Source organism: Helicoverpa armigera, chromosome 27 (genome assembly GCF_030705265.1).
Source record: "Helicoverpa armigera isolate CAAS_96S chromosome 27, ASM3070526v1, whole genome shotgun sequence".
Classification (NCBI taxonomy): Eukaryota; Metazoa; Arthropoda; class Insecta; order Lepidoptera; family Noctuidae; genus Helicoverpa; species Helicoverpa armigera.
In genome coordinates, this window is record NC_087146.1 from 1,145,647 (window position 1) to 1,172,465 (window position 26,819).

At 38.6% G+C, this 26,819-nt stretch overlaps 1 protein-coding gene across 1 annotated transcript in view; it reads right to left on the bottom strand.

Moving 5' to 3' along the window:
- Window positions 1–1,170: 1,170 nt before the first annotated feature.
- Window positions 1,171–26,819, bottom strand: part of LOC110381580 (uncharacterized) — a 53,766-nt gene continuing 28,117 nt past the window's right edge. The window contains exons 11-33 of the mRNA XM_064041914.1: window positions 26,496–26,598; window positions 25,558–25,687; window positions 24,434–24,520; window positions 23,658–23,787; window positions 22,980–23,078; window positions 22,038–22,168; window positions 20,491–20,601; window positions 20,186–20,249; window positions 18,182–18,279; window positions 16,508–16,864; window positions 14,934–15,036; window positions 14,394–14,473; window positions 13,649–13,745; window positions 12,543–12,633; window positions 11,952–12,054; window positions 11,378–11,509; window positions 10,072–10,257; window positions 9,447–9,581; window positions 8,649–8,788; window positions 7,918–8,003; window positions 5,515–5,699; window positions 4,946–4,994; window positions 1,171–4,590 (exon numbers count right to left, since the gene is read on the bottom strand). Coding sequence (XP_063897984.1) covers window positions 4,538–4,590; window positions 4,946–4,994; window positions 5,515–5,699; window positions 7,918–8,003; window positions 8,649–8,788; window positions 9,447–9,581; window positions 10,072–10,257; window positions 11,378–11,509; window positions 11,952–12,054; window positions 12,543–12,633; window positions 13,649–13,745; window positions 14,394–14,473; window positions 14,934–15,036; window positions 16,508–16,864; window positions 18,182–18,279; window positions 20,186–20,249; window positions 20,491–20,601; window positions 22,038–22,168; window positions 22,980–23,078; window positions 23,658–23,787; window positions 24,434–24,520; window positions 25,558–25,687; window positions 26,496–26,598 — 2,750 coding nt within the window. The 3' untranslated portion in view covers window positions 1,171–4,537. The remainder of the gene's footprint in view (window positions 4,591–4,945; window positions 4,995–5,514; window positions 5,700–7,917; window positions 8,004–8,648; window positions 8,789–9,446; window positions 9,582–10,071; window positions 10,258–11,377; window positions 11,510–11,951; window positions 12,055–12,542; window positions 12,634–13,648; window positions 13,746–14,393; window positions 14,474–14,933; window positions 15,037–16,507; window positions 16,865–18,181; window positions 18,280–20,185; window positions 20,250–20,490; window positions 20,602–22,037; window positions 22,169–22,979; window positions 23,079–23,657; window positions 23,788–24,433; window positions 24,521–25,557; window positions 25,688–26,495; window positions 26,599–26,819) is intronic.

A 26,819-nucleotide genomic window follows, 5' to 3' on the forward strand; every position in this document is an offset into this window, starting at 1 on the left:
CTACCACAGCTAGACAGAGACAGAACACCAACCGTGTACGCGAGTGAGCGAGACAGCTGCAGTGGTAGCGTTAATCAACTGGCTGTTGTTGTGAGAGAGACGGGACGGATTTAGGAGGGAGGATATTAGCCAAGAGAGAAGAGAGAGGTTGTGTGTTTTAGTGGGTTGGTAGGCTTTTCCTTTTTATGTTTTATTTAGGTAATTGTGGTTTCTTGAACGGCATATTTTGATGACCTTTTATAACAAAAAATATTTGCATGAGTGATGAATAAGTCGAAATATAATAATATAATTATTTTATATATAATATAATTATTTTATTGACAGTATTTATAATGGGCGTATATTCTATCAAATAAATAAATTTCATTTTAGGTGCTACCTACTGGTTAAATTAAAGATTGAAGACAATTCAAATATTTTGCATTAAAAATGAGAGAAACTTACAACTTTCGGAGTTAACACACGGACAAAGACAGTTTGGGACTTAGATAAAATACCTATGAAATTAATATTGTTAATTTTTCTCAGTCATGTCCTGACACTTCCGTGGGTATATCCTAGGTACAGTTTTAAGAGCCATTCCCAGTGTCATTCCCAGTGTCAGTCATTTAGGTAGTCAACTAATTATTAAATGATCACCAGCTCTAACCATGTGACGAGTCTTCAGCCGTAATAGGCTGTTACTGAGAATATCGTGCTTAACCATCACCGAAGTAGCTTTTTTTATTTTTTTACTATTAGACCCTAAGATGAGATCCTAATTTCGAGTTCTGAAAAAGAAATACAATTCGTAATTTTCAACTGAAAAACTGGTGACGCCATCTGTTGATGATTTCCCAGACTATTTCTCAACAGTTTTTAGTTAAGCTATTCACCTATAGATGGCAGCACATAAAATATATCTAAAAATGCCGCTAGATGTCACTATCAACAGTTGTAACTGTAGTTAAGTTTTGAGCTAATAGATGGCGCTGTACAATATTTACATTGAATTTTTCACCTTGGGAAATTGTTTCAAAATACTATGTCCCATGTTTGTGTAAATTCTTTTCATGAGTATTTCACTCTACGGTACTATTAATCCAAATCGATCGAGTCTTTACATTCATAACTAATCCTAACGCTTCCACTTTCAGGATGTACTATGGTTGAAATAAAACTCAACAATATAGGCTAAAATCTTTATTATTAACAATAATATACTCTACATGTTACAATAAACTTTCTTATAAATAGCGTTCTACTATCCGTGACATTTGAGACGAACTGTCTCTATGGTATCGATCGATAGATGACATTACAATTTTTTTACACAGATCATTTATATTTCAATCAAAATCATCTTTATTTTGTAGCAAGTTTTAATAATTCTGTACTTAATGAGAATAAAATAATTTTGGTTACAGTTAAATCATGTTAAGTACTATTAATCAATCAATATATAATTTTATGTTGTTATGCAGGTATAAGGCCCGGGCACCAATTGAAGACACTTTACGTTGACGCAACAAAAACCTTATCAGTATCGATATAAAGTTGGATATACAATTTATTTCTATACCAACGGATATTAATCAGGGAAAATAATAATGGTTCCGACAAATAAATTAATCTCCAGCGATCTGTGGCTGACTATTATTCTAATTAGCCAGCGTTATAATGAATTACCGACAAAAAATCCAAAACATTAACATTATTCAGTGGCTAGAGACGAGATGTTTGAAGAAAGAAATTTTGTTGATTGTTTAAAAACTCCGCTCCGGACCTCATATTACAAGAAGTAAAAAATTACAACCAAAGTTATATTTTGTATGTCTCTACCCGACCACGGGACAGAGTCCCGGATTTTTGATTATTAAAAATCGCTACAAAATCACAGTAATTTCCATCAATCAAAACAGTGTTTATTTTTAGTCAAATGCCAATATCTCTTATACTTGTGAATACTCATGTATTTTTTATTTAGTCGAAACATTTCTAGACTTTTTGTTAGACTGGAAGCCGACCCCAACATAGTTGGGAAAAGGCTCGGCATATGATGATGTTACAGATTTGTTTAGTTCAACTTTTATACAGGGAACAGTTTTATTTTTCAAAGATTTTATATCATGCAAAAATCTGATGTAGAGGTACATAAATTAAATGATTAAGTTCCAAATACTCAGTCAAATAAATAACAAAAATATACGTCAGCGTTACATATACTTTTGTACTATTTACTCAACTTTAAACCTTTAAACTTGATATATTGCAGTTTAGATCTTTTGAAAAAATACCATCCATCTTTTAAGTCGGTTAATAGTGTGTTTTTAATCATGTTCAATCAAATTTGGTGAAAACTTTAGATGAGTAAGCTGAGTAAAACATCCGTTGTTCTTAAAACAACTGTATACTATGAAAATTGAACTTAAAAATTCATAGTACATTTATTAGTTATTTTAAGAAAACTGACGCTTATGTTGTAGATGAACTTGGCTTTTGTTTTTCACAAAAGTAAGTTTTCCATTGCTCTGATAATTTCAAATAGTTTTTTTACAGTGTCAAATAATTACAAGTTTTGCCGCAATTTTGCTATTGTCTCCATTTAATGTTGTTGTAATGTTTCCTAAATAAACATTTTTAGTTCTTGCCAAATAGCTCTGCCAGTCTGAAGTTAGCCATTTGACGCCTTAATTTTAAAGTCATTAGTAGCTAACTTCAGATTGTCATAGTTATGTGAAAACTGTAAAATCGGGTATGTTCTTAACGGATACTTAAAAACTATTATTACATTGAATGATGTGGGATTGGATTTTATGAATTACAATATGAAGTTTTAGAATTTCAAATAGTACGAAAAATGATACGGATCTCATTAAATAGCTGTGCCACTCTGAAAACCCCCTTTTTTTGAAATTTGAAGCCTCATGCTTACTCAGTATTTTTACCCCGACGTGAAAAAGGGTTGTTATAAGCTTGACCACTATTGTTTGTTTGTCTGTGGCATCGTAGCTATTAAACGGATGGATTACTTAAATGTTATAATTTTTCAAAATCGACTTACTATTTTACGTTATTAGCTATTTTGTGTATATTTTGATAAGTTGAAGGCACTAGTAAACCAACTTTGGTACCTACGGTAAAACTATTTGATGAAAACTTTACATTTTCTTTTGCCATTTTTTATCTTTTAAATTTATTTTTCAAAAAACCCAATCCCACATCGGTATTAACTAAAAAAAAACAGAGAGAGAGAGAGAATGGTAGTTTTTAAACTAAAAGATAGAACTTAAAATAAATTAAGCCTTACTTAGTCAAAGGATACCTATTGCGCAGTTTTTACAAAAAAACTTCAAAAAAAAAAACAAAGTTCTATAACGATTAATCTATGATTGTTTTTAATTAAAAAAATGACTAGATCCGGTTTGTGTGAGATCTTCCGACTACGTAAGATTCCTTTGACTTTTTTGGAGGGTAGGCAGAAATGTAGTGTATACATGGTGTTGTAAAAATTATTTAATGTAACAGCATTTTCTTTCAAATGGTATATTATTTATTAAATTTTGTATTAGATGTTGCAGTCGCTCCTTGTAAAGCACTGGTACTCAGCTACATCCGGTTAGACTGGAAGCCGACCCTAACATAGTTGAGAAAAGGCTCGGAAAATGATGATGTTACAGAATTGTTTAGTACGACTTTTATACAGGGAAAAAATTCTCAGCAATTTTTCTTCATTTTTCAAAGATTTTATATCATGCAAAAATCTGATGTAATGCAATTATTTATTTTCAAATACTCAGTCAAGTAAAGTACATGAAAATATACGTCAGCGTTACATATATTTTTCATATTATTTACTCAACTTTAAACCTAATTTCATTCTATTTTAAGGTTTATTTTACAAAATGGCTGTCACCCCGATGTTTTCTTACAGCCTAAATAGATGTTAACACTCACTAGATGTTAAACTCGTCTCTATCTATGGTAAGCACAACCATTGTATTTATTAATGTTTATTTTTTATTTATTTAAAAAATACCACAACCTTTGTGTAAGCGTAAAGTATTACAATCGTTTTGGTATGCAACCATTTTGTAAACACCTTTTATAAAGTTAGTTTTAATTTTGCGTCAATCAGTATAGTTAGTACCTACTATTGTTGTTTTACAAAATATTATTGTGAACATTTTTGCAGCACGCTGTATAGTTTATTTATCCTTTTTAAACACCATGTATTATTAGAGTTACATTGTTAATTGTTTTGCAGTATATTCTCAACCGATTTCAGTAAATTCTGGGCTATTTTACAACTTAAGTTTTTGTAACACCTTGTATATTATACAGCATGTTCAAAAAATTACAACTGCTTTTTTGCGAACACCATGTATACAAACTTTTATTGAAAAACAAAATCTACACTTCTGCCTCATCACATGACTATACGATGTATGTATATCTGTATATACATGTATGTATAACTGTATATACATGTATGTATACTTGTATATACATGTATGTATATGTATAATGTATATTATTGCTTGTAAGTCTGTTTCTAACGACGTTGGTTCCGATTGTCCGGGTGTGGACGCCGCGGGTTATTTAAAACTGGAAATATAGAAAAAATCATTATAATTATAAAGTTGCTTATTAACGCAAAATTCGATGAACGGATTTAGATGAAACTTTGGGTGTAATATAGCTTATACGTCAGATTTCAAATTATACGTCTGATTAGTTGGAAAAGTCTATATTTTTTTAAATTATATGTAATGTAGGCGTCCTAGGCCGATTTCGTTTCTCTTATATAAGGAAATCAGCCAGCTGCGCAGGACATGTTATAGTGCACGAGCATTAGCTTGGACTGCGGTGCACTCACTATTCCTTCACTCTCATAGCGCGATGGGACTACAATCCGACACCAGCGGAGAAAGAAGTATTATTAAATGAGTTAATTATTTACCTGGATGTACTGGTCCCGGGGAACGTCGGCACCACGTTCCTGGTGACACCTGGTGATAAGAACATACAACAACTCTTCAGTTTTATTATATAAGTATAAATATTTTAGTTTTGTTTAGTTGAAACTATAAAATTAATTAGAGCAGTTCCGTGCACGGGTGACCATCTTGTCATGACGTCTACATCCGTGTATTGGAAGGCACGATAAACTGTAGGTCCCGGCTGTCATTTGAAAATCTTTGGCAGTCGTTACGGGTAGTCAGCTGCATCTATGGAAGTCGAACCCAACGAAGTTGAGAAAAGGCTAGGCAGATGATACAACAATAAAGGAGGCTGGGGAGTTTGTTCCACCATATTATGATTTACTTCTTCCCAGCAAAAAACCGTAAGTGGAAAAGATCGGGTGTTTTTGGGGGCCGGTCTTTGACCTTCAAAAAGTTCTGATTTTCAGTCTACTTTGAAGAAACTGACTTGTCTAATCAAATAAGGCTGTCGGCCTCGCGTCGAAACGTTCCGGCTGATGATCAGCCGACCAGCATCTTTTATTTACTACAAAAATACTTTTCTCACCTGTCTAAACAAATAAGGCTGTCGATACACGGGCACGTTGACCCGGTTCCTCGCGTCGAACCGTTCCGGCTGATGATCGGCCGGGCGGTTGTCCTTGTCCGGTTTGTCGTCGCGGTCGCGGCGCCGGTAGTCCGGTCTGTCCGGTTTGTGGTCCGCGCGGGGGTAGTCGCGACGGTTGTCTTGATCTGTGGGGAATATAAGAAATATTAGCTTTGTAAAGACTTTCTGTCCTGTCGCCTTTCTTTATTTATTAGGATTTTTTTGTGCATACAATAAAGATAGAATGAGTGTGTGTGTACATAAACAAATCGTATAAAAAGCAATGAAAACTTTTGGTTTATCATTGAAATACTAGTCGTTTTTCCACGGTTCCACCCGTGTCCCATGGGAACCACTGCCTGTACGGGGATAAAAATAGCCTATGCCATTTGGAAAGTGTGTAACTTTCCAACAGTAATAGTTATTTGTTATACAAGAGTGCAAAGTTGCTTTTTAACCGCGTGCTCAATTTTGATGACCGAGCAAGCGAAGGATTCTAAAATTGAAACACGAGCGTAGCGAGTGTTTCAATAATTAGAATCCTGAGCGATAGCGAGGGAATCAAAAGAGCACAAGGTGAAAAATCTTTGCACTCGAGTGCAACACGTAACTTTTCATCCCACCTCATCGAGGAAATTACTAAATGTAAAAAAACAAAATGGCGCGCACATATGAGTATCAAATTAAAAAGAAGTGCCTATTAAAGTTCATTTATTTGATAACTCAGTTTAAAAATGAAACGAGGTTAAAAATCTATGTAAAAACAATAATAAAAATTACTTAATTAATTGAATAATTATTTTAAGCAGTATTTTATTTGTTTAATATGTATTTGTTTGAAAAGTCTTATCAAGATTGTCACAAATGGAGTATTGCACACCATGTTCTAAATTCAAATCACTTTGCCGCTCTAGAGGATAAAAACGACTTTTGCGCTCAGATATCAAAGGGTAAAACTACTCTTTCCGAGATGGTGAGATGAAAAAGTATTTTTCAAATCAGTTTAGTAGTTTCTGGTTCACAGGCTTCGGGAAACAAACAAAATAACAAAAAAAAATACTTCTTTATTATATTACTACAGAATCATAAGTATAGATCATTTTATGTAACCTAACTGTGTCCGAACAGGGTCCATAATAATTATGTACCTAGCTTTAAGCTTCTTCAAAATCTATTATGAATATTTTATTTATTTATTTATTTATTTAGTTTTAAAGAAAGCTTACAGACTAATTACACCAATTATTTAACAAAGTATATAAAATAATTGCTAATGACAAGCTTCCACATGTTAACATAATTATATTAAGTTCATATTTTTAACAAACGTGTTTCACTTGCTACACTTTTACGCTTAATTCAAGTAGGAATAGGAGGATGGGAACATTTTAGCAGGAAACACAGGTAAATTGACTACATGCGTCTCCCATCAAAATAGTCCATATTCAAAAATTTTCTTATTTTTTGTGCGCTAGTGCAGAATAGGTCAATATCCAGGTGAGATGGCAATTTATTAAAAGCTGTAACGCTGCGTATGCAGAAGGCATTACCCCTATAATTTGTTGATGCGTGTGGTGCCTGTAGTAGAGGCCGTTTTCGTAATTTATTTTGATTGGTACGAATAAATATTTTGCTCAGCAGTTCGGGACAGTCAACAGAGCCATTTGCGATATTTATTAAATAACATATATCATTAATATTACGCCTTAATTCAAGTGGTAAAAAGTGGTATCGCTTACAACGGTGCTCATAGTCGTCAGAAAATTGCTTGGCTTTGTAATCTAAGTTAAGTAAAAATTTTTTCTGAACAGATTCAATGCGAGATTTGTGTATCTCGTATTATATATATATATTGTGGGTTCCATACTTCAGAAGCGTATTCGAGGTTGCTGCGCACGAGAGAACAGTATAGGACTTTTATTGGTTTTAGTGAACGGAATTCAGAACAGGTTCGAATGATAAAGCCTAACGCTTTGAGTGCCTTCTTAACAATATTTTCAACATGCGTGTCAAAAAGTAGTTTGCAGTCATGTACAACACCAAGGTCTCTAATGCTTTCCTCTTTGCCAATAGGAATACCATTCAAAGTGTAGCCCGTTCCTATTATTGATTTTTGGCGGGTAAATGTTACGTAACAGCACTTGGAAACGTTTAATTGTAATTTATTATTCTTAAAATATAATTCAAAACTATCAAGGTCCGATTGAAGTAACTTAGTGTCATTTAAGGAGCGTACACGTTTGAGGACTTTCATATCGTCGGCGTATAAAAGGATTTGCGAGTTCTTAAAGCAATTGTTTATGTCAGATATAAATATGGACAATATATACGTATAGATTATGTAAGTATAGATGAATAACTCACATGTATTCTTAGCCTGCATACTCCTGATGGAGTCGACGATGGCACGCGCCGCTGACGTCAGGTGGCGGTCGTCATTCGTGCTGCGACTGTACACAAACAGATGTTCATTTTAGTAAGAAAGATGTCTTAAATCCTGCAAGTATAATACTTGCAGGATTTAAGACATCTTTCTCAAAAATAATACAATTCACTTAATATGAGAAATACGTATAATCTTTAAAGTAAACATATAAGAATAACATATGATTAACCGAGGGGTATTGGGTTGCCCAGGTAACTGGGTTGAGGAGGTCAGATAGGCAGTCGCTTCTTGTAAAGCACTGGTACTCAGCTGAATCCGGTTAGACTGGAAGCCGACCACAACATAGTTGGGAAAAAGGCTCGGAGGATGATGACTTACCCCATAACCCTGGCACTGAAGCTGTTGACAGGACAGTTCCCGAGCAGGCATCTGCGTGTTTATCTGTTGTATCTATGGTACAGTTATCGGCACGCATCTTGACCTCTGACCTACATCTGCGCAGAAGTAATTTATTGGGTCCCTTTTGTGGTATGAAGTGAGGCGTGGGGGCGGGCTAAAGCGGTGATTGTCCCGCAGTGCATCGCCGTCATAGCCGTCACTCGGGATTGGTTCTTTGCTAATTAATCACTTATGCGCAGATGTAGGTCAGAGCTCAAGATTCGTGCCGATAACTATATCTATAGTTAATAAGAGTATACATTACACGTACCCCATGACCCTGGCACTGAAGCTGTTGACAGGACAGTTCCCGAGCAGGCCGCTGCCGCTGTTGCGTCGGCGCCACTCGTCGCGACGCTTGTCCCTGTCGCGGGTGTTCATTTGGGCCATTTGGGTTTTTATTTGTTGTATCTGTGGGAATAAGATTAAATAAATATAATTGAAGTTATAACTTAAGTCTTAAAAAAATAAGCTTTCGCTGAGCTACTCGCTAGGACAAAAAGTATCTTATATCCTTTATTCATAAATAGGCTATCTAACACTGAGATCATTTTTATATCGGACCTGGCTATAGAGGTAAAAATTATGTACACCAATTTATATTGTAAAAAAAAAACAAAGTTAAGATAAATGGGACATAATAAGAGGTTTTATTGGGTCTATTTGGCCCACACAATCCTATTTATTCGGTATTTGTGTGTTTAACGAGACCTTAAAAAGATTTATTTATGTATATAAAATTAAGATACATAATACATGTAAAGAGTATTTAATTCATGGTTTTTTATTTCACCTCTTTAGTTTTTATTTTATTTATTTATTATTAAATTAAATACTATTTGCTGTGGAAAAAAATAAATATTGTCGATGTCAATTTAAAAAGACGTTTGAGAAATTATAAAAATATTGTAAAATGTAATAAAAAAAGCTTTGAATGTAGTTTCTTTTTTAAAACCAAATTAAGTTATTTTATTTAGACTTAAATACCTACATGTACATAACTGCATGTTACAATATTTCCTTTCCTTTTTATTTGAAATACCAACTTCTAAACTGCCATAAAACCTACCTTAGCAGCAATATCATTATGCTGCCTATTCTCTTCGAACCGCTCATCATGAGGAGTGTTCCTTGAGGAGCTGGAGACAGAGTTCCTCTTGGAAGGTCGGCTCGACAGGTTCGAGGGTCGCTGGTCTACCAGCTTCTATTTATTTTTAACCGACTTCAAAAACAGAAGTCCTCAATTCGACCGCATTTTTTGTCAGTTCGTTACGCGATTTCTACGCCATTTATTAATCGAACTAGCTTTTGCCAGCGCTTTCACCCGCATTTCGTGGGACCTACTTCCCGTACCGGGATAAAAAGTAGCCTATAGCCGTCCTCGATAAATGGGCTATCTAACACTGAAAGAAATTTTCAAATCGGACCAGTAGTTCCTGAGATTAGCGCGTTCAAACAAACAAACAAACTCTTCAGCTTTATAATAATATTAAGTAGAGATTTTAATGTTTTTTTTTCATATAAAATATTAAAAATAGCCTAAGGTTAGGAAGTCCTTTTATCAGCGAAGGCTATAGGCTAGTTTTTATCTGGGTTCGTGCAGAGGTTTAAGAGGAGATGCGGGTGATTCCGCTGGCAGAAGCTAGTTCAAAATAAAGAAAATTGGTACTGGTAAAAATTGACAAAAACCCCACCTTAGCAGCAATATCATTATGCTGCCTATTCTCTTCGAACCTCTCATCATGAGGAGTGTTCCTTGAGGAGCTGGAGACAGAGTTCCTCTTGGAAGGTCGGCTCGACAGGTTCGAGGGTCGCTGGTCTACTGGCTTCTCGATCACGGGGTAGACTGGCTGGCATACTTGGTAGGGCTGTTGGATTACCTGGAAAAATGATATAGGAATATGTATGTATTTAAGAATGTTAAAATCTTGGCATTGATGAATTTATCTGAGGTTTTAAGTATTATTTAATAGCTCTTTCTCGTGGTTTCGTGGTATTTTATTTTATTTTGTATCCATCATTTTTGACATCGCCCATGGGACAAATATGAAGTAAAGTTCCTTGGAAACAAATAGTCCCGTATGTAATAAGTACCTGTGGATATATTATATTGTAGCGCTGGTACGAAGTAGTTATTTATGTAAAATTCCTTTGGAATCAAGAAGTCCTCCGTGGAAACAAGTAGTCCCCTATAGAAAAAGTAGTCCCCTACATAAACAAGTAGTCCTGTACAGTTACCTGTGGGTAGACGATATTGTAGTGCTGGTAGGAGGGCTGCGGGTACTGCACGATGGGGTACAAGTCCGGTAACATCAGCTTGTGTGCAAGTAGTCCCCTACATAAACAAGTAGTCCTGTACAGTTACCTGTGGGTAGACGATATTGTAGTGCTGGTAGGAGGGCTGCGGGTACTGCACGATGGGGTACAAGTCCGGTAACATCAGCTTGTGTGCAAGTAGTCCCCTACATAAACAAGTAGTCCTGTACAGTTACCTGTGGGTAGACGATATTGTAGTGCTGGTAGGAGGGCTGCGGGTACTGCACGATGGGGTACAAGTCCGGTAACATCAGCTTGTGTGCAAGTAGTCCCCTACATAAACAAGTAGTCCTGTACAGTTACCTGTGGGTAGACGATATTGTAGTGCTGGTAGGAGGGCTGCGGGTACTGCACGATGGGGTACAAGTCCGGTAACATCAGCTTGTGTGCAAGTAGTCCCCTACATAAACAAGTAGTCCTGTACAGTTACCTGTGGGTAGACGATATTGTAGTGCTGGTAGGAGGGCTGCGGGTACTGCACGATGGGGTACAAGTCCGGTAACATCAGCTTGTGTGCAAGTAGTCCCCTACATAAACAAGTAGTCCTGTACAGTTACCTGTGGGTAGACGATATTGTAGTGCTGGTAGGAGGGCTGCGGGTACTGCACGATGGGGTACAAGTCCGGTAACATCAGCTTGTGTGCAAGTAGTCCCCTACATAAACAAGTAGTCCTGTACAGTTACCTGTGGGTAGACGATATTGTAGTGCTGGTAGGAGGGCTGCGGGTACTGCACGATGGGGTACAAGTCCGGTAACATCAGCTTGTGTGATACGCCGTGGGTTGGCATCCCCCAGGGGACTTGCTCTTGGTATTGCTGTGTGAAAAATGGAGATTTTGTTGGTTAAAAGTTAGCTATTGATGCAAGTTCCGTGTAATTTTTTAAATTCTTTAAACTCGTAGGTATTGTTTTATACTTATTTGGATAAATAACGTAGTTTATTTAAAACTATAACGCTCAATCCTTTTCCATGTGAGAGAAAGCCTGTGCCAAGCAGTGGGACGATGAAAAGGCTGCAACGATTTAAAACTAGCGACCCGCCCCGTCATCGCACGGGTGCAACGCTGATACACAACATTATACATATAAAAATCCCACTTTAATCATTCTATCTATTTAAAAACTGCATCAAAAGTCGTTGCGTACTTTTAAAGATTTAAGCATACATAGGAATATAGGGACAGAGAAAGCGACTTTCTTTTATACCTATGTAGCGATTTTAATATTTTTATTATCTTCATAGTAAATAGTATGTTACCGGGTAAGGCTGTAGATGAGGTTGCGGCATCATAACGTTAGGTATTGCGTAGGGTGGCAACACTGGTTGTGGCACTTCCACCGGACCGTAGGGTACACTGTAGCTGAAACAAATACAAATTACAATTAGTAAGTTACTTCGGGAGCCCGTGGCTAGACATGTTAAATTGGTCCCGGCTGTCATTTGAAGATCTTTGGCAGTCTTTACGCGTAGTTGGAAGCCAAAACGTCATACTAAGAGGTATCTTGTTCCATGGGTAACTGGGTTGAGGACGTTAGATAAGCAGTAGCTTCATGTGGCATACTGAATGTCTAACGGAAAATAGTTTAGCAAACGGCTAAGCAGATAATGACGATTGTTGAGTAGAAATGAGTATGTTTACGGACAAAATCAGGTATTAGTTTCTTTCACCGAAAAAAAAAAGATTTTAAATATTTCTCTATATTTTGAATATGTGAGGATGTTTAACTTTTCTAATTGATGAATTAAATTAACAATTTGCTGCATATGGACCATTCTTATACTACAAAGAAGACATTACCACACAAGCACTATATAGACGTGTATCAATCAAGATAAAACTAGCAATACCTGCGTGGCTGATGCTGCAGCGTGTTGGTATCGACGCAGGCGCCGCACGCCGCCGCGGTGTAGTCCACCGCCGCGTACGGGTAGCTCGGGTCTACAACAAATGTACACAATTTATTGAAATGTAAAACAAATGAAATATTTAATAATACTATTTTTGAGGGGTTTTTTTTTAATATATTTTTTTACTTTGACGATTAATTATACCCTAGAGATGTAACTTATGGATATCTAATGCACTGTTTCATAATATTGAATGAGTACATTAATTTTAAGATGGCCGAACCCCTTATCGATTTTACCGACTTGTAAATAAGGAATTCAGATGTTTAAATTTTTTTTACTATCGATTCAGAAGCATCAATTTCTTTTAACGCAAGTTCCATTAAAATTTGATCCTTTAGTCACTTTTCATTACCCATTTCTTTGCCGCCAATTCTTCGAACAAGCCTATAGTTTAAGTTGTTTATAACCAACTATAGATATACGGCCCGAAAACTCTCGACGTCCAGTTAGACTGGAAGCCGACCCCAACATGTGTAGGGAAATGGCTAGCCAGATGGTACTCACCGATCCTGAAGCCGGTATCGTTGGGCTGGGGGGAGGGGGTGAGCTTGTGCTCCTCGGTCGGTAGCACCGGTACATGTGTAGGAAATGGCTAGCCAGATGGTACTCACCGATCCTGAAGCCGGTATCGTTGGGCTGGGGGGAGGGGGTGAGCTTGTGCTCCTCGGTCGGTAGCACCGGTACATGTGTAGGGAAATGGCTAGCCAGATGGTACTCACCGATCCTGAAGCCGGTATCGTTGGGCTGGGGGGAGGGGGTGAGCTTGTGCTCCTCGGTCGGTAGCACCGGTACATGTGTAGGGAAATGGCTAGCCAGATGGTACTCACCGATCCTGAAGCCGGTATCGTTGGGCTGGGGGGAGGGGGTGAGCTTGTGCTCCTCGGTCGGTAGCACCGGTACATGTGTAGGGAAATGGCTAGCCAGATGGTACTCACCGATCCTGAAGCCGGTATCGTTGGGCTGGGGGGAGGGGGTGAGCTTGTGCTCCTCGGTCGGTAGCACCGGTACATGTGTAGGGAAATGGCTAGCCAGATGGTACTCACCGATCCTGAAGCCGGTATCGTTGGGCTGGGGGGAGGGGGTGAGCTTGTGCTCCTCGGTCGGTAGCACCGGCGGCCCGTACATGTGTACAGATGGCTCCTGTTAAAAACGTGGTAAAATTATTATTAGCTGTTTCGTTTTAAAATATAAAATATGTATAGCTTATGACACTCAAAAATAATATGTCTTTTTATAGGAAACTAGCTTCTGCCAGCGGTTTCACCCGCATCCCGTGGGAACCTCTGCACGAACCCGGATAAAAAGCCTATAGCCTTCCTCGATAAATGGGCTATCTAACACCGAAAGAATTGTTAAAATCGGACCAGTAGTTCCTGAGATTAGCGCGTTCAAACAAACAAACAAACTCTTCAGCTGTATAGTAGGTATAGATTTCTAGTTTTATGAAGAGTTTCAGCCAGTAAAATACTGCTTTCCGTTTCCACGGACGGTCTCTTTAAAAGGTTTTCATACGCCAAAATGAAGTGATGTGGACTTTAAGCATTGCTTTCTAGATAAACTTTGTATTGGTAACTGACAGTCACCTGCTGATTTATGTTGTCAATCAAAAGAGCAACAATTAAAGAACATATTTGAATAATATAATTTTTGCTGGGGCTAACCCGGTAAGAATTGGACGTAACACGTGGAATATCTTTAGTATCTTTGACACCTTTTAAATAAACAGCAATTCAAGGAGAAATTAACTAATACATTATTAATTAAAAGAGTAAATTAGTTAATACTTACGACTCTGCATTGGTAAGGATATCCTTGTGCCATGGGAGCTTGATACACCACGTTTGTCATGCTTGGCATAGGCATCGGTCCTGTCAAAAAGTATTGAACATATAGTATGATGGGGTGGTGAAATGCTTATGTTATTATATAATAGTGTGGTGGTCAAAGTCTATATAATTTATTTATGTCGAGGAGTCCTGTGATGTGTTATGTGAACGAGATATTGAGAGAACAAAAAATAATGGTAAGTGGTTTTGTTGTTATTTTCGGTCATTTTTTTTAAACGAAAAAGCTGCTTTCCAAATTATAACAGCAATCGTTGCTGTATTATATTCATTTCGTAAGATGTCTGTCCGCAAATTATTTATTTGATGCAAAGAATTTGCTTTACACAACAATAAGCATGTATTTGCTTTATTGAAAAAGTCATCTACATGATAAAACAATCGAAATCTGTCGTCCATTCTGAGGTTCTTTTAAGCATTTTACAACCTTCTTAAACCATAAAAAATAACAACCTTCCCATATAGTAATAAGAGAAATACTCACGTAAATTAGGATCGGGTATTGGAAGCGGTGCCACTTTTGGCATCACCTGCATCGACACGTCGTGTGGAACGAACTGCTGAGCCAATTGTGGTGGGGATGTTACCTGGGGATTAGGCAAGTGGTTATTGTGGTGATTTGTAAAATATTCTAGGTGTAATCACCTCTGGTTTGAAACTTGCTGCATTGTTTATAACATTATGTACTTATATTGGTTAATTGTTGCTAAAATGTATATGGGCCATAGTTGCTTAATGATAAAGAACTGAATTACAAAAAAATAACGAAGTATTGAGGTAAGAATAAATCTGTTTATCACATAAAGTTCGAGAATTACGTAGCTCATATATTTTAAACAAAAAATAACAGGAATTTTTTGGAGACAATTTCACAACCATACATTTTTAGTTGACCTCTATTGAGACCAAGCGGGAATAATTTGGAAAAAAATGATCTTTATAGTTTTCAATAAAATTAAGAATTTTTACATGCAACGTCTTGATAGAAAGAAGGCTTATTATAGCATTAATGATTATTTAAATGATAGGAATAGTTGGTCGCTAAGTTGAACGCAAGGCAGCTCATTCTTGTTATCACTGTAACTAAATTATTAACTTATTATTATTATTTTTTTTACATTGATTGACATTAATTCAGACATTAATTCTGTTTTTTTCTTTTATTTCTCTTGTTAAATTTTGCTCAGCGTTGTTGCTTTATGGCTTGCTAGTGACTGCAGCACTTCTTACATGTTCTACTTTTGTTGAATAGCAGCAAGCACGTCATGCTCCCTTAGACGGTATGGCCAGCGGTAGCGTTGGGGGTCGGGTTGTCCCCTTCCCTCAAAAATGTGCGAAGGGGGCGATGGCTGATCCTCGCGTTATACTCGTGAACGGGTGCTGCTGGCGGTACCAGGTCGTGTTGGTGGCTATTGACACTATTATTAATAGTATGATTTTCTATTAGCTTATTTTGGAGAAAATAATAATACTGTAGTCCTGGCAGGTATACACCTTGTTTGTGTTGTACAGCTACAACATATCCATCTGCGCATGTGGGTGGGCACGCCGATTTTATGCTTATATTAAAAATACATTCTTATTTTATTAACAGGAGGCTCTAGATACACTTAATAGACTGTAAGTAATGCTTGAGTACTTAGTCTTTATAGGTGTAAATCTGTGTGCTAGCCTACTTGTGTTAAACTTATGTTAAGTTTGTATTGTTTTTTCCTTTCTTAATTTTATATAATGGTTATCATGTGATAATGATATTTTTATTTGACTTGTATACATTCTGGTTCTTCAAACCTTGCAGACAGACATGTGTTGCTGGGGAGTTTGTTGCGCCACTTCTTCTTCCCAGCAAAAACACATAGGAAGTGGTGAAGGGCGGGCGTTTTGGGGGCTGTCTTTTGTTTTTGACGTTCGAAAAGTGCTGATTTATCAGCCTAATTTGAATAAACGATTTTGAGTTTGAGTTTGAGTTTGATATAAGGTCATTGAATTCCGTAGATAGAGGTTCAAAATACCTAAAACTACTAGGTATATATCAATCTGAAAACTTCAACTACGTACCTCTTCAGTCCTATATCCTTGATTATACTGTTGATATCCCAACTCTTGTCCCTCATTGGTCACTTTACCCGCTCTATTACTCAAACCGTTATTCCCAACGCTCTGATTGGTCGATTCAAACGTCCTCGTCTCAAACGGCTTGTGATTGGCCGGCGGCTCGTAAGCCGGCGTCTGATTGGTCGACTCAAAAGTCCTCGTCTCAAACGGCTTGTGATTGGTTGGCGGCTCGTAAGCTGGCGTCTGATTGGTCGGCTCGTATTGTTCCGGCGTCTGATTGGCTGGTTCGAATTCTGGTTGTGTTTCTTGTGTTTCGGTTGGTTTCGTTTCGAATGGGCTTTGTGGTTTTGTGTTTGTTTCCTGTTAAATAAATAAATATCATGAAGTTTATAGTATAACTAGCTTTTGCCCGCAACTTCGTTCACGTGGAATAGTGACTTCCGGCAGATTTTTGGTTTGACCAATAGATGGCGCTATTATGTCCGGAATAAATTTCATTTTTTATTTGGTAATAAAAGCTATCCTATGTCCTTTCTCAAGTTCTAAACATGTCTGTACCAAAGGAGATGGCCAAATTTTCATAGAAAAAAAACCCAGAATCGACAGCAATGAAATGGTTACCAATAGGTTCTTTATGACAGACCTTTGATGGTGCCAAAAAATCCAGACTGAAATCCATGGGGTTTTGGAGCTATTTCATATTATCGCAAAAATAGGTTATGTTGAATATATGTTGATTTTAAAGATTATTAACGTCAAGGGACATAAAAAAGCAAAGTAAACTAACATTATACAAGCCACTAGTAATAAAATAACCCCATAGTTTCAGAGTTAGCCTAGTGGTTAAAAGATCTTGTATTTAACCACTCCAGCTACGATTAAGCACCGACCTTACCTACTTGGAGAGGTTTCGCAGTTACATGCAACCTTCACAAGTGGCTATGAAATGTTTTTGGAGAAATTGTCTTTGAAAATCGCGCCATGTGACATTGTCAAATATAACAAATGACTTAGAAATGCAAAACGGTCCAATCACGAGTCTGCATTCAACTTCTAACGAACATCAAACAGTAAAAGTAAACTTTTTTGTGAACTAAAATCTTGATCGAAAAAACGTTATGAAAAGAGAACCCCATGGTTTTTAGATGATTTGAAATACTTTTTAAAATCCACAAATTATACTGAATCCAATCATACATATGAAGTTCCTGTCGACTCTGGGTGTTTTTTTGGCCATCTCCTTTCACACAAATCGGTTCAGTAGTTTAGGCGTGAAGAAAAGACAGACAGACAGACAGAAAGACAGACAGACAGACAGACAGACAGAGTTACTTTCACATTATAATATTAGTTAGGATGTTGGGAAACAAAAGAAATCGGTTCTTTCATTGCCTATGAATTTGACGTCCCATTTTGGTTTTTCAGTTTCGTATTTAAAAAAATATATATTTCTATCTACTAGCTGTTTCTCGCGGTTTCAACCGCTTCCCAAGGAAACTCCTTCCCGTACCCGGATAAAATACAACCTTGTTACCCGGGGATAGTATAGCTTCCAAACAGTGAAATAATTTTTCAAATCGTCCAGTTATTTCGGAGCCACACCAACAAAAAACTTCTTGTAATTGCGTTTGGATATATTTAGTCAAGTCTGTTTGTCTACAGTTATGTATAACATACCTTGTCATTATTATTATTCTTAAGATGACAGGCTTCGTGTCTCCGACACTCGCAGCAACACTTGTTGCGACACTCCTCGCTTGGTTGACACTCGCACTCTGACACAGTAAACGAATAAAATATTTATACACTCTTTTGCAAAAAAAACGGGCACCTATGCGAAAACTTGGTTTAAAGGACTTTACGTGTATTTCAAAGGGTTTTAATATCTGTAGGATGTTACTAGCATCAAAAGGGTTAGACAAGCGTGCGTGAGAGTGTATTCTAAATTTAAATTTTGGAGAAATGTTAAGAAAATGGTTAAACCTTGCTTTGGACTAGTTCCTGGTAGAAAGTTCGTCGGCGTTTTGAAAAGTTTTTGACGTGATTTTCAGAAAACTGATAATGCAGTTTTAATAAATGATTAATGGACTTTTCTTTTACATCAAAACATTTTTTTAGAACTATGCGTTTTTGATAAAATGTTCACCTTCTCTAAATGATCTATAGTTATGTTTGATGGCAATGTTAAGAGTTTCGGTATTTTTGTGTAACGTGTTCTTTTGTTTAGATATTGTACCCACGCGGTTTAAAATATCCCTTTCTCATAAATAAACACAACTTAGAGTAGTCTTACTACTTTGGGCTTCGAGAAAACCAATTTAAAGTTAGCAGTGCCGATCACAATTCGTCTCCTATCAGACTTTGACATTCAAAAAATACCGAATTTTGTGATAAATTTTAAATTAACCATATTAAAAATAAGGAGGAGGGTTAAAGCTATCCAAACAGTTAAATTATTGTCGCGTTAAAGCTCTGGATAACTCCATAGGTGTCGGGTTACTAAACGATGATTTAGCTGAAAGGGCGTCATGAATTCAAAATTATTGGCCAAAGGTATGTTTCTTAAGAAATGAGCAGGTAGCCAATTATTGTTATGATTTAAGCAGGAAAGTACTGTAGATATACGAAAACCTCGGCGCAGGCAAGTCTATTTAACAAAATGTCCGTTTGATGAAAACACGTTATTTTAACGCTCAGACTCATAGATCTTCAGAGGTCTACGGGGTTTCCCCAGAGGCGAGGTTGTTTAAAAATCAGTGATTACGAGACCTTAAGACCTTAAGCTTACAGTCTATCCGTTATTTTCTGTATTTTGTAGAATTTCAAGATTTTTCAAAATGTCAAAGTCTGATAGGAGATGAGTTGTGATCGGCACTGCTAACTTTAAATTGGTTTTCGTGCAGCCCAAAGTACTGCGACTACTCTAAATTGTGTTTATTTATGAGAAAGGGATATGTTAAACCGCGTGGGTACAATATCTAAACAATAGAACACGTTACACAAAAATACCGAAACTCTTAACATTGCCATCAATCATAACTATAGATCATTTAGAGAAGGTGAAAATTTTATCAAAAACGCATAGTTCTTAAAAAAATGTTTTGATGTAAAAGAAAAGTCCATTAAGCATTAATTAAAACTGCATTATCAGTTTTCTGAAAATCACGTCAAAAACTTTTCAAAACGCCGACAAACTTTCTACCAGGAACTAGTCCAAAGCAAGGTTTAACCATTTTCTTAACATTTCTCCAAAATTTAAATTTAGAATACACTCTCACGCACGCTTGTCTAACCCTTTTGATGCTAGTAACATCCTACAGATATTAAAACCCTTTGAAATACACATAAAGTCCTTAAAACCAAGATTTCACATAAGTGCCCGCTTTTTTTGCAAAAGAGTTTATAAAGTTTTGATTGCAAATTCTGAAGTTAGCCTTTTGACAACTGACGACTATTGTGGAAGTAAACAATTTACTTCGGAAAAGAAAAACATCTCGACAATATCTGTACCTATGAATAAATGCTCAAGGAGTAAAGTAGCTAACTTCAGAATTGCAAAGCGTTTTGACGGGAACTGAAGTCTGTAAAAAACAAACAAATATAAAATCATCTGAAAAGGAAGGTATTTCACCTAACCATGACTCATATTTTCCGCATTTTATGCAATAGAAATAGACTTACCGTTGTCGATAAACGAATGCTGTTTCTCCAATCTGCCGCGACGCTTCTCGATATTCGGATCCAACTGAGAAAATTAAAAACAAAACAAAATGTAATACTTGATAGAGTGACAAATGTTACAACACAAAATAAAATACATACATACTTCAATAGCAACTGCAACGTAGGTATAGGTCACGAAATATTTCTTGAAGCAAGATTACATAATAAAGGTTGAAAAACTCTGGTTTACTTCCTTAGGACGGTAAACCTAAGGAAATACAGGAAGTATATAAAAAGTTAATAGGTATGTAATATGTACTGACTTGTTGTTGTTGCTCATCATTTTGTACGGCAGCTGGGTCGTACAACACCGGCGGATTCGCCGGATCGAACGTGTATACGGTACCATCCGGGTTTGTTAGTGGACGTCCCGTCTGAAACAAAACATATAAATTACATCTTCAGATATTAGTTAGTAAATGCATCGTGGAAGGGAAGGTCAAAAAAAGAGGGGGGGGGGGTTTCTACGAGTGGTAAGAAGCCAGTAAATCTGCCAATGAGTCTTACTAAGGGGTATTGGGTTGCCCAGGTAACCGGGTTGAGGAGATCAGATAGGGCAGTCGTTCCTTGTAAAACTCTGGTACTCAGCTGCATCCAGTTAAAATGGAAGCCGACCCCAACTTAGTTGGCTAGTTACATCATCAACGCTTGCCCTGATCGCTCCGTGGATGGGTGATCATCTTGTCATCACGAGTTCTTTCGTTTTTCGGAAGGCATGTTAAACTGGTGGGTCTCGGCTATCATTTGAACATCTTTGCCAGTCGTTACGGGTAGTCAGAAGCCAGTAAGCTTGAGAACTAATCTTACCTAGAGCTATTGGGTTGTCCGGGTTGTGGAGGTCAGGTTGGCAGTCACTGAATGCGGTAGTTAGAAGCCAGTAGCTAGCTTGACAACCAGTCTTACCGAGGCTATTGGATTGTCAAGCTTGAGGAGGTCAGATGTGCACTCAGCTGCAATATATTTACCATGGGGTGTATGAGCAACGCCCCGGCATGTCCGTGACGCACCACACGACGCCCGTGTCCGTCACACCGGCGGGGCTGCTAGCTAGGGGGTCAGTGAGGCACTCAGCTGCAATATATTTACCATGGGGTGTATGAGAAACGCTCCGGCATGTCCGTGACGCACCACACGACGCCCGTGTCCGTCACACCGGCGGGGCTGCTAGCTAGGGGGTCAGTGAGGCACTCAGCTGCAATATATTTACCATGGGGTGTATGAGAAACGCTCCGGCATGTCCGTGACGCACCACACGACGCCCGTGTCCGTCACACCGGCGGGCTGCTAGCTAGGGGTCAGTGAGGCACTCAGCTGCAATATATTTACCATGGGGTGTATGAGAAACGCTCCGGCATGTCCGTGACGCACCACACGACGCCCGTGTCCGTCACACCGGCGGGGCTGCTAGCTAGGGGGTCAGTGAGGCACTCAGCTGCAATATATTTACCATGGGGTGTATGAGAAACGCTCCGGCATGTCCGTGACGCACCACACGACGCCCGTGTCCGTCACACCGGCGGGGCTGCTAGCTAGGGGGTCAGTGAGGCACTCAGCTGCAATATATTTACCATGGGGTGTATGAGAAACGCTCCGGCATGTCCGTGACGCACCACACGACGCCCGTGTCCGTCACACCGGCGGGGCTGCTAGCTAGGGGGTCAGTAAGGCACTCAGCTGCAATATATTTACCATGGGATGTATTAGCAGCGCCCCGGCATGTCCGTGACGCACCACACGACGCCCGTGTCCGCCACCCCGGCGGGGATGCTAGCTGGGAGGTCAGTGAGGCACTCAGCTGCAATATATTTACCATGGGGTGTATGAGCAGTGCTCCGGCCGGCACGGCGGCCATGTCCGTCACGCACCACACGACGCCCGTGTCGGGAACTCCGGCAGGGATGCTGGATGCTGTGCTGCAAGCTGGTTCAGGACTGGCACCTCCTGGTAACAGGTAATTGTCATGATCAGAAGCCTTTTTATGAGTCCACTGCATAACTTAGGCGTCCTACACAAAGAAGGATTGAGAGAACACACAGAAGACGCAATATGATGTGTATAAGAGCGTCTTGGTTTGCACTTCTATTGCAGTCATGTCAATAACTAAATATACCTAACTGATGATATGATGTCCTCCTAGCCGATTATCGGCTACAGCGGCTGTTCTCATATAAGGAGATCAGTCAGCTGCGCAGGACATAGTATAGTTTGGGCACATTAGCTTGGACTGCGGTGCACTCACTATTCCTTCACTCTCATAGCGCGATGGGACGACAATCCGACACCACCGGAGAGAGATCACAAGCAGGACCGACATTTACGTGCTCTCCGATGTACGGGTGCATCAATCACCAACTTGAAGACTACGGACTGCTTTTTGAAAGTTTCGAAAACGTATAAAGCGATTGCGGCCCGATCCAGGAATCGAACCCAAGACCTCAAGAATAGCTGTCATGCAATGCGACTGCTAGACTAACGAGAGATTCAAAATACGAATTAAATATACACAAAAAAAATTGTTAATCAGTTAAATATAAAAACAATCATAGCAGACATTCTAGACACAAACCGTCGTACCACAAAAAATTTTAAACGTCTGTTGAACACTTGTCTAAAAAAATGTCAAATTATATAACGTTGAAACAAGGTCCGTTAAGCAGCCATATTTTTATTAGACAAGTGTTCAACAGATTTTTAAGTTTTTGTAGTAAGGGCAAAATAGTATATAGACAAAAATGCTCTATGTCAAACTCACCAGTGGGTGAAGGTGTGATGGAGTCGGTGCTGCGAAGACTAAGCGTCTTATACCCTGAACTGGATGGAGAGAGACGCCAACTGCTGGATGCCAGGTCACCTGGGTAAAAGTAGAACAAAATTGATAGATTTTCCCGAAACAGTTCGCAGTTGATGCGTTTTTAATGAGGTGCTTTTGACTCCACCAGCGTCATAAGGGAGCTACTTCCCGCATCAGGAAAAAGTGTATCTTATCTTCAGCTTTAGGCTGTCCGTGTACTTATTTTCATTTAAATGGATTAAATACTGACAAACTGACAAGATTAAAAAAAATATATTTATTTATTTATAACATTTTTTAATATAGTAAGCCTTTTTGTCATTTGGGATTCATGACAATTAGATAGAATGTCAAAATAATTTAAATACTTATAAACATACTAGAGTTGTACTGTGAAAAACAACAAAAAATCATTCATTCCTTATAGGATTGATTAATTCAGAATTTTACTATGAAGTAATTTTAAGTTCCAAAATATTTACTTGTTTGTAATATTTTATGCAGATTAAATTAAAAAAAAAACGATTGTTTGATTTGAACATCCCAAAAAAAGAAATGAGAAAAGGCTCGGGAGATGATGATGGTTTGATTACAACACCATCACCATTTTAAAGGATACCGACGGGATCTAACACATACCCTGCCTGCTCAACAGCCTCGGCGGCTGCGGTTCAGCGGCAGCATACCCTCCGAAGCTGTGACTCTTGGAGACAGGACCTCTTGGTCCTCGCCAGCCGGTACCAGGTCCGGTGCCTTCTAGAGATTGTACCTGAGAAGTATTGTAAGAAATTATTGTTCTCCTGTATATAATCTCCCTTTATATACTCTTATCTATACTAATATTATAAAGCTGAAGAGTTTGTTTGTTTGTTTGAACGCGCTAATCTCATGAACTACTGGTACGATTTGAACAATTCTTTCGGTGTTAGATAGCCCACTCCTATTCTTTTATGTACTACCATTATTTACTCCTCTTATGTACTACCTTCATTTACTCACCTGATGTACTACATTTATTTAATACTCTTATGTACTACCTTTACTACTCTTATGAACTCCCCTTATGTACGGTAGACCGCACATCAGTGGTAACTGTCATGCACCTTAACTCAATAGTAATAAGTACGATTTTCCTATAAAACTGTTACCACTGACCTGACGTTGACTGTACTACCTTTATTTACTACTCTTATGTACTCCCCTTATATCCAATCCTTATGTACTACCCTTGTGTAGTACTCCTATGTACTAGCCGTATGTACCCCCTTTAATACTCCCTTATATACTCCATGAAACAATACAACAATACATTAAACTTGTCTTTTTTCTTCACATTCTCAGTCTACATACAAAAAAATAATTTTAGAAGGTTCCTAAGACTAACAGGAGGAGACTACGTGCTTGAAAATGTATACCTTTAATAGTTTATTTCTGCCTCCTTCAGGAGTCAACAGTTTGATAGGTCCTCCTGAAGTCAACCACGGCCATTGAGCTTCGTCTTGCTGCAACCAAATACATTAATAAATAAAAGTTATATTGACTATATATAGTTCTATTACATAAGAGATAAGGTTAAAAATAAATAGTTGAAAAGGATCATGTAGTATTGTTTCGAAAGGCAAATGAAACTGTAGTTCCCGGCTGTCATTGAATATCCTTGACAGTCGTTACGGGTAGTCAGAAGCCAGTAAGTCCGACACCAGTCTAACCAAGGGGTAACTGGGTTGAGGAGGTCAGATAGGGCAGTCGCTCCTTGTAAAGCACTGGTACTCAGCTGCATCCGGTTAGACTGGAAGCCGACCCCAACATAGTTGGGAAAAAGGCTCGGAGGAGGGTTAAAAACCGTTTGAAAAATGGGCAGAGGTCATGTAGTATTGTTATGTAACGTATTTTTTGACAACAAAATTGGGATAAGGGTAGGATAATGATGATGACGATTGACAAATGAAAGAGAATTCGATAGACGTACATTAGCAAATATACCAGCCGAACATAAAACCTCCTTTTTGGGAAATCGGTTAACCAGAAGACCTTTTCCTGGTGGTATATACTCACTGAGCTGAATATCCTGCGTCGTACCCGCTCTAGGTCCCTCTCCCTCTGCTCCAGGGACTTGCTCCTGTTGCTGGCGAGGGATCCTGTGCCTGCTCGTCCAACGAGTGTGTGATATACTCACTGAGCTGAATATCCTGCGTCGTACCCGCTCTAGGTCCCTCTCCCTCTGCTCCAGGGACTTGCTCCTGTTGCTGGCGAGGGATCCTGTGCCTGCTCGTCCAACGAGTGTGTGATATACTCACTGAGCTGAATATCCTGCGTCGTACCCGCTCTAGGTCCCTCTCCCTCTGCTCCAGGGACTTGCTCCTGTTGCTGGCGAGGGATCCTGTGCCTGCTCGTCCAACGAGTGTGTGATATACTCACTGAGCTGAATATCCTGCGTCGTACCCGCTCTAGGTCCCTCTCCCTCTGCTCCAGGGACTTGCTCCTGTTGCTGGCGAGGGATCCTGTGCCTGCTCGTCCAACGAGTGTGTGATATACTCACTGAGCTGAATATCCTGCGTCGTACCCGCTCGTAGTCCCTCTCCCTCTGCTCCAGGGACTTGCTCCTGTTGTTTGCGAGGGATCCTGTGCCCGGCTCGTCCAATGAGTGTGTGTCCCTTTTCAGTATAGACCTGTAAATTATAGCCAAATTCATTTGCCAGTCCTTCTAGGTTTCCAATCCAATCGGTTGGTAGTATAAGAGTCTGTTCATGTAGACCAGCTCGGAGTGCATTCAATCGGAGCCACACGTCTGCAAGACGCGAGAAAAAGAACGCGATCGGAGCCGATCAGCACCTCTTATTATTTCACACCGAGCGCCTTCGAGCATTCTTCATGACAAAAGCAGTGCACATGCAAAAATAAACCTTACTACATTATACTAAGTACTCGGTTTTCAACGTGTTAAGAATTTGCTCTCCGCTCTGAGCCGGTCTGTGTCAACGGACCCTAAATATTAAAACAGTTACAGGAAGAAAAAAATACGGATCAGCTGCAATCTCTGGACTCTAGATTGGTGTACCGTAAAAGAATGGAAAAATATATAAAAAAAAATCTTGATGCTCGTTTTTAGTTTTAACAAAATGTATATGACGGCGCCACCGTCGATGTGTCAACCGTCGATCTGTCAACGGTGGACCTTATATAAAGCGGCGCGCGCGCACGACTCGGGTCATTCGTTCGCCGACCGTTGCCGAGTGCACACCTCCCACAAATTCGTGATAAATAATTGTAGTGACTAATACTGTGTTAATTGGAATAAACCAAGTGATTGTGTGAGAACCCCTTTGTTTTATTTAACGATGTCGGATCCTGACGCCGACATATACATAAGACTTCCACCCGCGGTTTCACCCGCGTCCTGGGTTTTCCGCCATTCTAGACTCACTGACACATATTTTTTTATTAAATTTAGAGTAGATATAAGTAAATAATACTAACTTGGCATGCGTATGATCTGGCTGATGGCGTTGAGGACTGGGCGGGAACGTGGTGGTACACCACTCCTTGAAGCTCGTACATGGAATACGACCACCTGATGTGCCTGTGACGAACAAATGTATGTGGAATAGATCATTTTAATTGGTTGAGCTATAATGGTTACTCTTTCTTGGTATGAAATAGACGTATTGACAAAAAACGTGTTTCTAACTTGTCTTTCTTTTAGATGAATAAAAAAATTGTGCAAAAGTTTATTTTTCCAACAATTTTGTCTTATTTGGGTGTGCCTGTGGAACGCTAAACAAGTATTTAATTATCAAATAT